We start from the raw sequence: 15,592 nt of genomic DNA, 5'->3' as shown, positions 1-15,592 counted from the left end.
TGCAAATCCCCTTTCCAGCAACACTGAACAGTGGCACCGCCTAGAAGTCAAAGCCTCCTAGGGCCTGGTGTTTATGTGTACGCCTATTCAAGTGCATGCCCAGGCCAGTCGACCTCAGCTGTCATTTCTTTTTTTCGGAGCTGGGGACCGAACCCAGGGCCTTGCGCTTTCTAGACAAGCGCTCTACCACTGAGCTAAATCCCCAACCCTCAGCTGTCATTTCTAAGGTGCCATCCCCTTTGTAAAATTCTTCCACTGGCTTGAAACTTGCCAAGTTGGTTAGGCCAGCTGGCCTAGGAAGCCCCTAGGGGCCTGCCTATCTCTCTCCTCTGTACTGGGATTACAAGTGTGTGCCACCATGCTCCACTTTGTGGAATCTGGGATAGTCCTAACCGAGCTATCTCCCCAGCCTTTCTTATTTCCAGACAGTGTTTTTCATGTATCCCAAGTTAGCCTCAAATTCCCTATATAGCCAAGACCTCCTTGTATGACCCTCCTACCTCCACCTTCCCAATCCAGGAATTCGGTATTTGCCACCGTGCCCAGTGTATATCTTTCCCACATACTCCCAGTGATTGACAGCATCATTTGCAAGTACGTGGCACTGAGGATTGAACCCAGGGCTCTGTGCATGTTGGCCAAGTATCATATGGATCACTAAATATATCCAGCTCTTTCTGACTGTTTTTGGAGACAGGGTTTCACTGTGTAGCACTAGCAGCCCCTCTGTAGACCAGGCTAGCCTCAGAGATCCACCTACCTCTGTCTCGGGTGCTGGGAACAAAGGTGTGTGCTATCACCACCCAGCAGCTGTTAACATTATTATAAGCAATTCTATCAATAATTTTAAGGCCTAACACTTAAAGTCTCTCTCTCTCCTCTCCTACCCCCTCCTCTCTCTCTCATCTCTGAGCTCGATCTCTCTCTCTCTCTCTCTCTCTCTCTCTCTCTCTGTGTGTGTGTGTGTGTGTGTGTGTGTGTGTGTGTGTGTGTGTGTGTGTGTGTGTGTTCAAGACAGGGTAGTCCTGTGTAGGCTCTGGCTATCCTGGAATTCCCTTTGTAGAACAGGAACTCCCCTTCATAGACCAGGCTTTCCTGGAACTCAGAGACCCGCCTGCCTCTGCCTCCTGAGTGCTGGGACTAAACGTGTGAGCCCCCACCCCTTGGCTTCTCTGCCTTTTCACACAGGGTCTTAGGCTGGTCTCCAAGTCGTTACATAGTCAAAGATGGCCTTGACTTCTGCCTCTTCTCCCTCTGCCTCCAAAAGGTCCGGCTGCACATGACAACTTGTTAAAGTTGTTCAGAAACTTGTTTTATAGACGTGAAGGAGCCCTTTGGGGACCTGACATGGTGGCTCCGTGGTAGAGGGAGGAAAAAATTGCCTTTGGAATCTAAAGGGTTTTCCTACTTGAAGAAAAACCGGTAACAAGTAAGCCTAAGAATAATGTGTCTACTCCCACTGGCAAAAACAGAGAACACAGAAAGAACCAAAACATTCATTGAAGTAGGTACAGAACTCAGATTTTAATACTGCTTTACATATTTCGTTTGTGAAATAATTCCTATAGTTTTATTAACCCAAAATGCCAACTGGTAACAGGTTTGTTGAATGTTCACTCGTCAAGCACAGTGGATAATCTTACGGGGGACATGGCGAAGGCTTATTTATATACAAAGGTGGAAGCTCTTATCCTGCACGTGGCATGGACACGCGTCTGACTCCTTCTTACATATTTTCAAAGACATTCAAGTGAAGACAGACAGACTCAGACTGGCTGATAAACTCTTCAGTTGATTGAGGTCCTTTGTTTTATCTTTTTGTGATAAGAAAATTCAAAATTATCCATGTTGAATTTCTCATCATACATTCATTAAAAATACAGTAAAAGAAAAAACAAACAACAAACAACAAACGAACCGCACAGATGCATAAGGGAGGGCTGTGGACCGGTTAGTTTGGCGGCCGTAAGAGCGGCTTGGTTTGCTGCTGGGGTTATCTGCTAAAGAAGGGGAACAACCGACGAGCTGGCTAAGAAACAACACGGAAACAAAGACGATGGCCGTGACACCGCAGAGCCTGTCTCTGGCCCAGCCGGTCACATCCTGGTGAGCCTTTAGGTGTTTTCTTTTTTGTAAAGGTAAAAAAATCTGAAAAGAAGACACACTGTATAGACTTTTTTTTCCCAAAATATAGATTTTGTTTTTTAAAAAATATATATACATATAATATATAGAGGTTGAAATTATGTAAAACCAATAAAGAAAACACCACCAGGGGTGTAGCATATAGATTAGAAAATGTCCCCACAGCAGTTTGGGGCTTTCCCCTCCCTTTTACCTGTTTCATGATTTATAATCTCGCCCAAGTCTTGTCAAGCCTGGAAAAGGGCACTACTGACAGTGGGTAGTGCCGACAGCTTGGACACTTAGGAAAAAAAGTATTTAAAGGAGGGCACGAATTCACAAAGTGGCGCTTTTTTTTCTTTTTGCAACTCATTCCAGTGTCAAAGCGTAACAAAAACAACCACCGAAATATACAGATGAAGCCAGGAAACATTTTAGTGCAAATATGAGGCTTAACGTCATAATTTAAAGTTTCTTAAATAAGACACTGCCAGGGTCCAGCTTGTCCCAGGGTGTTTCTCCGGGAACAAAAAGTTACTGTAGCACCTCGTACAATGTCTTAAACTTTAAAAATCCAGAAAACAAGGACGGAAGTGCAAGCCCACCTACCAAATGTTTATTATTTTAACTTACGAGAGGAAAAGAAAGGGAAATCTGTTGAAGATCAAAATACTTTCTCAGATTTGTTGACAGGGGGGTCAAAAAATAAGGAGTTCTTCCGAAGTCACGTGGGCAGCGCTGGTGGAAAGCTGCTGAGGGGCCGGCGTCCGGGAAGCCCAGTCCTGTGTGCCCGGCCTCCTCAGAAGGTCTCATCGTCGTTGCAGTTGGTGGCCCAGTGGCCAAACATCTCACAGATCTCACAGTATGGCCGCTCCTCGCTCCGGCTGCCGTGGTGAGTGGAGTGCGGAGGGTCTTCTGACATCTGCGCCTGGGTGGGGCAGTCCTCTGTGTCGTGGAGATCAAAGCAGTCACAAATGTCACAGAAGAGGCGGGGTTTCTTCTTGGACTGCTTCTCCTGGTCATCACTACAAATGTCAACACAGAAAACCAGGAAGTTGGTCAGAGGAAACTCAGGAGGGGATAGACTCACAGACAACTTTAAAATGCCTAAGGACCAGGGCTGGAGAGATGGCTCAGCGGTTAAGAGCACCCGACTGCGCTTCCAGAGGTCCTGAGTTCAATTCCCAGCAACCACATGGTGGCTCACAACCATCTGTAAAGAGATCCGATGCCCTCTTCTGGTGTATCTGATGACAGCTACAGTGTACTTATATATAATAAATGAATAAATCTTTAAAAAAAATGCCTAAGGATCAACAGTGGCCACAGCTAGGAGCTTCTGGATAAACCTTTATAAATGTGCAGGCTAGGCTGCAGGAGGGCTCAGCTTTTAGAACAGAAGGCCCAGCATCCACAAGAAGGATCGTAACCATCTGTAACTCCAGGTCCACGGCATCCGATGTCCTCTTCTGGCCTCCAAAAAGCACCAGGCACACATGTGGTGCACATACATACATGTCAGCAAAATACTGGTATACACCAAACAAATCTAATAAAACGAGTGGCAGCTTGGCCCTCTGCGCCCTTCTGATGGGCTAAGCCCCGTCCTACCTGTCGTAACTGTTCGGATCCTCCCCGTTGCCGTTCAGCGCAGCTTCAGACATCATCTCCACCTTCATCTTGAGGTCTTGGTTCTTTCTTTGAAGGTCCACTATTACCGAGTTGAGGAAATCAATCTGGTTTTTTTTTTTTTTTCAAAGAAAAAAGAAGCAGTGAGCTGTGGGAACGTCTACGCCCTCACGGCTGCAATATCTTGAGGTGGGGAAGGATGTGCTCACACTACAGCTGCAAACGTGTCAGAGCAGAGCAGGGATGCTGAGGCTGCCCGGTGACCTGAGGTGATGGCTAGGTGAAGGCCGGAAGCAGGTTCCTCTCTTCCCTTTTCTATCTCTCAGTGTTTGTTACTAAGGTACTGTTCTGTATCAAGAGACGCTTTAAAGTCATGTCACTGAGTCTCTGCAGCTGTGAACGGATAAACCTCACTTTGTTCAGACAAAGGACACTGCACTTAAAATCACTGATGTGTGGACTAGTGAAATGCCACCGCTAGTGTTTCAAGAAAACAAAACACCTTACACTGCCCACAGTCAAAATTTCACATTTCTGAATACCTGGTTTATTTTCCCTTTGTGTGTGTGTGTGTGTGTGTGTGTGTGTGTGTGTGTGTGTGTGTGTGTGTGTGTGTGTGTACAGGGAATCTTTGGTAAAGATATAGGGCTTAATAGAGAAGGCCAAGCTCTCTTTCTGCTGAGGAGGTGGGACATGTCCGTCGTCCCCCCACACACACGGGCACACACACATACACAGGAAGAGCACGTGTTCTAGAAAGAGCTGGCAGCAAAGACAACAAAGTGACCATCAAAAAGTAACATGTCCTGAAGACTTCATGTCTTTTAAGGGTTCTCTGAAAACAAAACATTCTTCCCTCTTTTACAAGTAAAAGGTTTCATTTCTGTACATTGAAATGTCTCTGTCTCGATTCACACACTTTAGCTGTCCTTCCTTCTTCTCTTTCTTTTATCTGTCTTTCTTTCTTGAATAGACTCTTGTAAGTATCCCAGGCTGGCCTTAGACTCACTATTAAATTAGGCGTGACGTACACCGTTAATCCCAGCACTCAGGAGGCAGAGGCAGGCTGCTGTCTGCTCCTTTAAAGCTAGTCTGGTCTATTCTATAGTTAGTCCCTGTCTCAGACAGACAAAACACAGAACCAGATTAACCGTGAACTGTCTTCCTTTCCTAAGACAGGATCTTACACTGTAGCTATGGCAAATTAATAGACCTTGCTGCCTCGGCCTCCCGGATGCTGGTGTCTCATGGATATCCTACCACACCTGACTCGCTTTCTTCTTTCTTCCAGATTTACGTGTATGAGTGTTCTGCCTGTGTGGCTGTGGAGGTCGGGGGTTGGGAGTTGGGTGGGGGGAGCTGGATTCCCTGGCACTGGAGTTCAGGATGGTTGTGGACTACCACATGGGTGCTGGGAACTCAAGCCAGTCCTCTGTAAGAGCAACTACCGCTCCTACCCACTGAGCCATCTCTCCAGCCCTCACATCTGACTTTCCGGTTGCATCTTCTAAGTCATTCTGTAGGGCTCCGTTCCAGGGACAAGGGAACCATACACACAGTCACACGCACAATGTACACAAATTAGGAAGCAAAAAACAAACCATTTGCTGATGGGAGGGAAAGTGTTGGCGGCAGCAGCAGAAACAGATGAAAGCAGAAAGGAAGGGGGGAGAAAAAACAATGTTAATTCTGTTCTATGCCTGTGAGAGGCTAAGAGACAAAGCTAATGCTGGGTCAGTCGGAGTCTGAAAGCTGTTTAAGGGCATTCCTTATAGCACTGGATTTTCATAGATACCCACAGGGTTAGACAGATCACAGTGTCCTGTCCTCCAAAGGGAACTGACTAAACTGTGGTCCAGCCACATAATGGAGTAGTACACAGCTAAAGAAAAGGTAACAAGTACAGAACGGATTATGGGGTATGCTACTAAAGTTCAACAATAACGGAGGCTGGAGAGACGGCTCAGTGGTTTAGAGCACTGACTGCTCTTCCAGAGGTCCTGAGTTCAATTCCCAGCACCCACATGGTGGCTCACAACCATCTGTAATGGGATCTGATGCCCTCTTCTGGTGTGTCTGAAGACAGCGACAGTGTACTCATACAAATAAATCTTAAAACAAAGCAAAAAGCTGTGAAGGGAGGTAGCTGTGCCGGTGCTGCCCAACTGTGATTCAGTGACTGGGAGGCAGGGCAGCAGAAGCAGCAAAGTTCGAGGCCAATTAGGGCTCCATAAAGCCCCGTGTCTCAAAAAAACAAACAAACAAACAAACAAACAAAAAAAAAAAAAAGTCAAGTAGTAGACACATTAATCCCTGAAGTAGAGAGGCAGAGGAAGGCGGCTCTCTTAGAGTTCAAGGCCAGCCTGGTCTACAGAGTGAGTTCCAGGAGAGTCAGGGCTACACAGAGAAATCCTTTCTTGAAAAAAAAAAAAAAAGGGCAAAACTTGAAGTCCTAGAGTGTGCTTGTGAGGGGCAGGCTCCTCTGTGCTACCCAGGCTGATCTCAGACTCCATGGCTCCACTGATCCTCCTCCCACCTCGGCCTTCCAAGAACTGCAGGATGCGCGGTCTCACACCACAGCTACCGAACCACAAAGGCCCACTGCCTGCAGCAGGCAGGACACGGGATCAGTGTCGGGATGTGGGGAATGAGCAGCGGAGACCGAAAGGCTTCTCACCGTGTACACTTTAATGCTCAGCGCTACACTCTCGAGATACCTAGTGACGGGGGACAGCAGACAGCAGAAGCACTAAGAGAGGAGCATTACCTGACTCTCCTGGGCTCTCTCATCCTCTTCTGTCTGAACATCAGTGTTACCTGGAATTTAAAACAAGAACGAGAGCAGTCAGAGGAGCACGGAGAACGCTTCCAGCCAGTCCCTAGCTGCTGAGTGCCCAGCTGCCAAGGGACGCTCTCATGAGAATGGGGACAAGTCCCTGCCCGCTCTCTGGCTGCTACTGGGTCTTGAAGACGAAGACGCTGGCCCTATCCCTTTGGGGATTCTCTCAAGATGGCCACCTAGAGGGGTTGGGGATTTAGCTCAGTGGTAGAGCGCTTGCCTAGGAAGCACAAGGCCCTGGGTTCGGTCCCCAGCTCCGAAAAAAAGAACCAAAAAAAAAAAAAAAAAAAAAAAAAAGAAAAAAAGATGGCCACCTAGGGGGTACTGGTGTCTGATGTTTATGGCTGCACCCTAGCATCTCCCACCAAGGTGATCTCTGTTCCCCTTGATGCTCTGCACTCTGAGGCCTCATGGTTTGCTCATATGACGGTTGCTGTCGTGTCATGTCGTATGTGTGTTGTAACAGCCACACAGCATGAGATGACAACGCCAGGCACACTTGTGACCAGCCCTTTGGGTAAGTGTTGGGAGAGGTGGGGGCGGGGCAGCTGGGCGCAGGTGGAGGCTCTGGAGGAGGCGCTGGATGGGGATGGGAGGAGTGGGATGAGGAGGAGCCCACAGGGCATCCCTGTACCTGAGGAGCTGCTGAGCTGCCTCTTGTTTTCCTTGAGTTGAAGTTCCAGGTTTTTGACCTTGAGCTCAAGCTTCACCTTATCCGACTCCAGGGTCTGCACGACTGAGTGCAGGGACTTGGCAGAGGCGTTTTCCCCCCTGAGCACTGTGACCTACAAGAGATGTTGGGCTCAGGCCAGGAGGGAGGGGCAGGGTGTGCAGCAGGACCATCTATCCGCCCCAGCGCCCTACCTCATTCCTCAGCTTCTCCAGCTCTGCGTCCTTCTCCGTGAGTAAGGCACTGGTGAGGCTGATGGATTTCTGCAAGGAGGCTTTCTCTTCATCGGCGTCTTTTCTGTACTCGGATTCTCTAAGAAACCAGAGAGTTAAAGAGGTGCAGACATCAACTAGGGCAGCCAGCGGTCAGCGAGCAGCTATTCCAGAAGACTTGAGAGCAACTTGGGTTAACACCGTGGAAAAGGGAAGCTGCATGGGGACTGAGGCTGTTCTGCCTGTAAGTGCTACTTACTGTGAGAGAGAGAGGGGGTGGGGGGGAGGGAAGGCTTATACGCACAGGCATGCAGAACCTGCATGTCACTGTGTCCATTTGAACTCAGAGAGACAAGTTAATACATTGGGAAGACGTAGATTTAAAAACATTAATAATTGTTGCATGACCCCTCCCCCCCCCAAAAAAAAACTATAGCCAAATATATAGTTGAATGGTTATTCTGGAATAAATAATTACCAAGCAGTGACAATTAAAATACGAACATGCAAAGCAATTATACCGAGGTCATGCAGAGCGGGATTTTGCTGGAAATATCCATTGGTTCTCACTAATTTCAGTAACTTTTTGGCAAGTTCAGAGGTTGTGTTTTTAAGATTGTGTGAGCCGAAACAGTAGCAAGGATCTGTCCCATTCCAACCGAGGGCCAATTGCTTTTCAACCAATCCGGAGAGGCACCGGGCTGCTCCTATAACTGAGCTACAGAAAAGCCAGGCAGAAGGGTATGTGGGTCTTCGTAGGCAGAACAGAACCTGAGGCGTACCACAGGAATAATGCAGCCCCGGTCCTCTGCTGGCCCACTAGAGGGAGTGAGAGGCCTTAAGGAAAACTAGAACTGGCCACTGGGGGAGTCTGGGTTGCAAGAGGAAGGGTGGGGAGGCTGGGGGAGACATGGAGGTTGGGCAAGACACAAAGGAATCAACTCCAAAGGAGAGCGGCAAAAGTGTGTACGCATGTGAGGTGTGAGTGTGTAAAGATGTGCTGCGAAATACAAACATGCTGAGGTCATCCTCAGTGAGGGCCTGTCACCGATCAGAAGAGACTGTGATGGGAAGCTACAATGAGCTGAGTGGTGGTGACTGTGGCTATGTGACATGTTCACAGTGGGGCAGCTGACTAGGGAAACAGTTGGCTGAAAAACCTTTACAACTCCTCTAAAATCAGCCCTTAAAAATAAAACTTCCTTAATTTTTAATAAGCAGACCTTGTGTCCCTAAATTACTTTAGGGGAAAATAAAACAAGAGGAAAGTGTCTGGGGCTAGCGCTCAGGTCACACAATCTCAGACTCTGCGGAAATGCAGGCGGTTCTAGGGAAGCAGGCGGGCGGAGGCCAAGCAAGTGCATTTAGGCTGTTTTAAATCAGCTGGAGGAACAGGGTAGATGGTAAAGGAATGGCTGGTTAGTGAGACCCAAGGTATCCGGCACATGAATTACAAACTTCTCATGGTTTATGGTGAACTGACATTCTACACAGAGATGAAAATAAATGTGTTGTATTTATCTCGTTGTGTGGCTTACACTTTTACACTCCAGAGTGATGAGGAGTAAGGACAGAATCTGAGACCTTACCGATGCTTTGAATTAGTAACACTGGGAAGGAAGGGGCATCGGTGCCCCTAAGGTCCTGAGGAAATGCTAGAATAGCTCGAGCTTGAGTTAAAGCGGGGCTCCTGAAGTGGGGGGACGAACAGGCATCTCTGCAATGTGGGAAGTAAGACACGGGAAACTTGGGCTCATTGCATTTCTCTGAAGCATATTTGGTATTTGGTTCTATTGTAAAAATGAATTCTGGCACTTTGCTCATTTTAACTGTCAATCAGATTTTAACTAAAAAATTAGCATGACTGGAGATTGCTGAAGACAGATATGGATTCTCCTATGCCCAAAGACCTCAGTGGCTAAGATCCCATGACACTTAGAACTGGGAGGAGGAGTCACCAGTAGAAGCAGAAGGGTCACCAACCTGACTCTGTGCTTATCCTGTCTACCCACAACCATAAGACACACAGTTTGCTAAGAGGGTAGAGGCAGGCTGTTTCCTGTACAAATGGACCAAAGGACACATGCTGAAGAAAGATGGCTCCATGGGGAAGTCACTGCCACCAAGCCTGATGACTTGAGAGTGACCCTGAAAATCCATGTGGGGTAAGGATCCCTCTACACACACAGACACACACGCGCGCGCACACACACACACATACACACAGACACACACACACACAGCATACATACACACCACACACACACATACATACACACCACATACACACTCCCACACACATACACACATACACATACACACACACACATACACACACACACACACACACCACACACTAAATGTTAAAAGAAAGAAAAATGGAGAAAGAGAGGAAGAAAGAGCAGGAAGTCTACCAGATGACAGGGCACACAGGCTTGGCAGTTCATCTGTGACGGATCTTCACTGATGGGTTCTTTGGCAATTTCTATGCCCTAATTCCTCTGTACAAACCAAGAGGGGCTGAATTAAAACATCTATGCCAACATTCCCGATGTATGAGAAGCAAACTGTTAGTTTAAACCCTGTTGACTAGAAGGGATTACAAATGCTACCAATACCAAGAAAGGAAGCTAGCCGTATGAAAGAAGGGATCAGGGCCGGAAACTCCTGTCCCACCCCCCGTGGGAATACGTCGCTCAGATTCTCTTCTTACTACTCACGTAAGAAATAACGTCCAGTAATGAAGCAAATACCTTAAGGTGTTACTGGGTAAGCTTTAAAATGCAAGATAATAAGAACCAAATATTAGAGACATGAAGAAAAATGCAAATACAGTAAGGAGAACTAAATTTGCACTCAAGTTCTTTGCTGATATTAAAAAGAAGTGTGGTGTGGTGTGGTGGTAGTGGGGTGTGTGTGTATGTCTGTGTGTGTGTGTGTGTACTGCTGAGCATATTGTACAAAACAAAAGCAAGACACAGAGGGACAAAGGCAGCCAAAAAATATATACAACAATTTGGTTTACTAAAAATATATGGTTTATTTATTATAACGTGGATAGACTTTCTTTAGTCTTACCATGAAAGACACACAGATATAGCAAAGGAAGCAAGAGTAGGAAAGGGAAAAGAGAGGGATGAGATGAGCATTGGTAAGCAGCGCGAGCTCGGAGACAGTCAGACAGTTACAACCCACAGTGAGCAGAACGAGCTGGGGCAGCGCAGGCCACGTCGGGAGTGGAGGCAGGACTGGCATTCCTCCAGGGCTGACATTCTGGACTACCAGAAGGAATTTAGACCCCCAGGAATCCATGTATAAGACTTTGGCCTTGCTGTCCCTTCTTTGACATTAAAAAGCCCAGAGAAAAAAGGAGGCAAGCTAGTTCCCAGGGTGCATCAGCCTGGGCAGCAATGGAGGAGCACGTGCCGCCCGGTCTGGAAGTTACACAGCTCTGCCTTACCAGTTAGATCCCTGGGAACCTCTTTCTAACTCCCTCTCCTGGTTCTGTTTTGGTTTAAGGCAAGGTCTCACTATGTAATCCCGACAGGCCTGGAACTCACTGTATAGAGCAGGCTGACGAACTCTCTGCCTCTCTGCCTGCCTCTCTGCCTGCCTCTCTCTCTGCCCCTCTCTCTGCCTCTCTCCCTCTCTCCCTCTATTTCCCTCTCTGCCCCTCTGCCCCTCTGCCCCTCTGCCCCTGCCTCCTGAATGCTGGGATTAATGGCTGGAACCTGCTCTTAAAGATGTGTGCCCAGCTGTCACCCAGTTTTGCAAATGATTACAGTTTTAAATTCAGAGGAAAACCTTCAGTACATATTACCCGCAACACAATGTGTATAGATACCGAAACCCCAAAGCGAACACTATTGATTTCTCTACAGCAGTCTCCTGTAGCCATATTAGCTTTTTTTTTGGAGCAGGGGACCGAACCCAGGGCCTTGCGCTTCCTAGGCAAGCGCTCTACCACTGAGCTAAATCCCCAACCCCGCCATATTAGCTTTAAACTTGATGTGTAGCTGAATATTACCCTGAACTTCCGCTCCTCCTACCTCTACCTCCCAAGTGCTGGGACTGCAGGCATATTCTACCATGCTTGGTTTATAATAAAAAAAATTTTAAGTTATTTTATTTACTTATTTGTGTGTGTATGTGTGTCTGTACACATGTATGTATTTATGGCTGTAAGTAGTGTGTGTGTGTGTGTGTGTGTGTGTGTGTGTGTGTGTGTGTAGGCGTACGTGCTGTGGTATATGCGTGTGGATGTCAGAGAACAACTTGCTGGAATGTTCTTTCCTTCTATACCATGTGGGTCTGGAGGACTGAACTCAGGCTATCAGCCTTAGGGGCAAGTGCTCTTACCCACAAAGCCGTCTTACCAGCCTTCGTTTACAATTCAACTTTGCTCCTTGGGCAAGGGCAGCTTTGGGGTTCTCAGATCCCACGGGAGAAGTGCTGTGTGGAACCCAGGACCTTACACAAGCTAGGCTGGAGGTCACGTGCTGAGCTAGAGCTCACACCTCAGGGTCTGCTTCACCGGACCTGGGGGAATCCTGCAAGTCCTTAGCATGACAATGAGGAAGGTGGCCATTTTCCGCCCTCACTTCTAAACAAAAAAAAAAAAAGCAGACATCTGCAAAGGAACCCCTACCAAACGGACATGTGGGAGGCATTTAAGGGCCTGGATTGTTCCTATTTTAAAATACATTCCAGTTCAGCCGTCCATGATAGAAGCAGACGTCCATGAGGGTTGTTTACCAAGAGAAAAGCAGTTTAAATGTAGAAACTAAACTTAAAACATTTTCACTTTCAGAAAAATTACAATCCTTATGTTTGTTCATCAAAATTAGCGGGAGCCATCTTAACGTTCTGGATGTGGGTCAGAGATTGAAACTGGGGCATCACAAGTGCCGGCAAGTGACTGATCATGTGTAGATCTTCTAGTACTTCGACTTCCCGAGACAGATCTCGTTTTAGTGCTGTCCTTGAACTTGTGACCCTCTGACCTCAGCCTCCCCAATAGCCACTGGGCCTGGCTTAAAAGAGCAGTAATTTTGAGAGTCACTTTGGTAAACATATAATTTAATCAGTCACATGATAAGAAAGAACTTATCAAGTATAAAATCTTCCAAAAATCGGTAATAAATAAGAGGCTAAAGGTACAGAGGACAGAACACAGAACCCTGAAATTCCAAGCCTCAGGCCTGCACCTATCCTTCATCAGCCTGAGTTCTTAGAGCAGTTCTGGCCTGGGGGCCTCTGCTTCATCATTAGACAATGCACACCCCACCATAGCTTCTGCTGGGACGTCTGAGATTATGAGGATTTGTGAATTAGAGCAGTGTGTAAATGTAACGAGATTATATACTAACATCAGCCTGCTTCCATTCCCTTGCCCCTTTCGAGAAAGCTTATAGGAGCAAGGCCTCATTGTTGTTGTTTGCAGAAGCCTGACCAGAGTGAGACACCTGTGTGCTCTAGAACGAAAGACCTTCTCAGAGAAACTCAGAGGAAGCTAAGTGTTTCTTGATTAAAGGCACACTGTTTGTGTAGGCTAAACAAAACCTTGTATTCCCAAGAGAGAACCACATCTATCAGATACCAGTGGGCAGCCTCCTCTGACCTTGCTAGGGGCATGAGAACTTCATTTTGGAATAAGCTAAATTTCTTTTCTTTTAAAACACAAGGTCTCCTGCAGTCCAGGCTGTCCTCAAATGTGGCATGTACCTGAAGGTGACCTTGAACTACTGATTCTCTCACCTCGGAGGATCACAGATGGTGCTGTAGTTTGATTGGCTTTGGTGAGGGATGAGTACAGGAGCTCGCACATGGTAAGTAAGCTCTGTGCCACTTAACCCCACTTCATTTTAATTAATTAATTAGCCAATTATTTGTTTATTTATTTCTGAAAGGGTGTCACGACATAGCTTGGCTGGCCTGGAACTCTCTTTGCAGACCAGGCTGGCCTCAAACTCACAAAGATCCTCCTGCCTCTGTTTCCCAAGTGCTGAGTTAAAGGCCTGTGCCTGGCCATTTTTGTGTTTTTGTCTCCTGTAGCCCACACTAGCCTTGAATTTGCAAGGCTAACAGGACAGCCTTGGACTCTTCACCCTCCACTTCTGCCTGCTGTGTGCTACGTTCCTGCTGCTGTTGTGATCCACATCTGTTGAGAACGCTGAGGCAAGATGGACTACTGTGTAGTCTACGCCCCTTGAGCTTGAGGGAGGCACAGAACTACCCCAGGTCTAACTGCTTCACTCAAAAGAGCAAAGGCCATGGGAGTGGGCAAGCATCAGACTTTGGGGTAATTCATTTCTTTCCTTTTTATTTTAGATTTTGTGTTGTGTTGTTGTTGTTGAGACAGGCTTTCTCTGTGCAGCCCTGGCTGTCCCGGAACTCACTCTGTAGACCAGGCTGGCCTCAAACTCAGAAGTCCACCTGCCTCTGCCTCCAGAGTGCTAGGATTAAAGGTGTGCACCACTATATCTGGCTTTTTTTTTTTTTTTTTGAGCAGGATTTTGACATACAGCACAGGTTGGATTCAAATCTATGATCCTCCAGCCTCAGCCTCCCGAGTGTTGGAATTACAGATGTATCCTACCCTGACTTGGCCTAAATATTTAATTTCTGTGGACCACATTTATCTCTACTCAAAAGCACCTGGAAAGTTACATAATATCATGGAGGGATAATAAATAACAGAGACAAAGTACTTATTATTGAAAAATCAAACTTCCCCATAAGTGAAGTCATACTTCTATCTAATGTGACTGTCATACATGCAATTGTAATGTTGTTCATCTCTGAGACCAGACAGTGGTGTTAGTATGAGGCAATCTGCGTTTAGAGCTCTACTGAGTGAATGCAACTGAAAATGGCTTAAAAACTTAAATATCTGAAACTTGCATAAACGGACCTGTATAACTTGCCAATTGTGAGCACTAAAATACCACAACGCCATGTTCTGAATATAAGAAGTTTACTGTTTTCCACAAGTGCGAAACACACACACACACACACACACACACACACACACACACACCCCTTCTGAAGCTTTCCTTGTTAAACACACGTATCAATAAAGAAGAGAGCACCTACCTCTTTTTCATTTCTAACAACTGATTATTGAGTACAGATCGTTCTTCTTCCAGCTGAAAAACAAAAACACAAAGAAGAGTTCAGTTGACAGCAGTCCACAGAGGTCCGCTGCTCCTTCAGATAGCCCAGCCCAGCCCGCACGAAGACTGCAGATGCCATCCCTTTTCCCTCAAGCAGTGAATCTGGCAAGAAGTTCCCACCACGAGGGTACTTACCACTTTAAAAACCCCTCAGATCTGATGGCTTACCCCTTCTGGACAAGCCTGAGAATTCAAAATCTTAAATCAGAGCACTGTGAATGGAATGTAAAGGTGTTTGTTTGGAGACAGGGTCTCATCATGTGACCCCTGCTGGACGGAGCTCACTATACAGGCCACATCCACCTCCCTCTGCCTCTCAGATGTTAGAATTAAAGTGTGCACAACCATACCCAGCTCCTTCTTAAACACAGAGTTTCATGTAGTCCAGGCTGGCCTAAAATTTGCTAGATGGCCTCCAGCTCCCACATCCAGAGTGCTGGGATAGGTTAAGGTTAAGGCTGCCACGCCCAGCCCTACACAGTGTACGCCAAGCTTTCAGTAACTGTCCACTGAATGACACTTCCAACATCGGCATCCGGGCTGCTTTACTTAGATCACAGGGGTCAGTGTCAAGAAGTTGGGGAAGTCAAGAAAGAAGCTACCTGTTCTCAGCAGAGCTCCTGTGACTCATCTACTGATTCAATACACACCCAGCAAAGACACTTGTCACCTATAAAACACAGTGGTTACAGAGAAAAAAAAAATCTCTGCAGCCTTTCATTTTATTATAAAATCCTGTTATTATTATCCCATAAAAGATCATAAACGAGGGTCAGTGGCACATGTCAGTAAGTAGAGATAGTTGCTTCTATTATACAGAAGTAAGCCTCCATTGCCATTTTAGTCTGTTGGTTTGTTTTGAGACAGGGCTTCTCTGTGTAGCCCTGGCTGCCCTGGAGACTTTGGTTGCTATTTGTATGAGAGCATCTTCTAGTCTCTTACT

General features: G+C 46.7%; 1 protein-coding gene across 36 annotated transcripts in view; it reads right to left on the bottom strand.

Moving 5' to 3' along the window:
- Nucleotides 1-1,499: 1,499 nt before the first annotated feature.
- Clip1 (CAP-GLY domain containing linker protein 1) overlaps nucleotides 1,500-15,592 on the bottom strand; it is a 107,247-nt gene continuing 93,154 nt past the window's right edge. For 34 of the 36 annotated variants that reach the window (XM_063271620.1, XM_008769251.4, XM_008769257.4 and 31 more), the window contains 6 exons: nucleotides 14,570-14,622; nucleotides 7,457-7,574; nucleotides 7,227-7,377; nucleotides 6,521-6,570; nucleotides 3,736-3,860; nucleotides 1,500-3,149 (listed from right to left, as the gene is read on the bottom strand). In XM_063271620.1, the coding sequence (XP_063127690.1) occupies nucleotides 2,924-3,149; nucleotides 3,736-3,860; nucleotides 6,521-6,570; nucleotides 7,227-7,377; nucleotides 7,457-7,574; nucleotides 14,570-14,622 (723 nt within the window). In that variant the 3' untranslated portion in view covers nucleotides 1,500-2,923. Of the gene's footprint in view, nucleotides 3,150-3,735; nucleotides 3,861-5,354; nucleotides 5,361-6,520; nucleotides 6,571-7,226; nucleotides 7,378-7,456; nucleotides 10,249-14,569; nucleotides 14,623-15,592 lie in introns of those variants that run through there. The other 2 variants (NM_031745.3, XM_063271635.1) reach the window with 2 other exon arrangements.

Source organism: Rattus norvegicus, chromosome 12 (genome assembly GCF_036323735.1).
Source record: "Rattus norvegicus strain BN/NHsdMcwi chromosome 12, GRCr8, whole genome shotgun sequence".
Classification (NCBI taxonomy): domain Eukaryota; kingdom Metazoa; phylum Chordata; class Mammalia; order Rodentia; family Muridae; genus Rattus; species Rattus norvegicus.
Note: the sequence above shows the minus strand (reverse complement) of the source record. Positions and strands in the feature narration are given on the sequence as shown.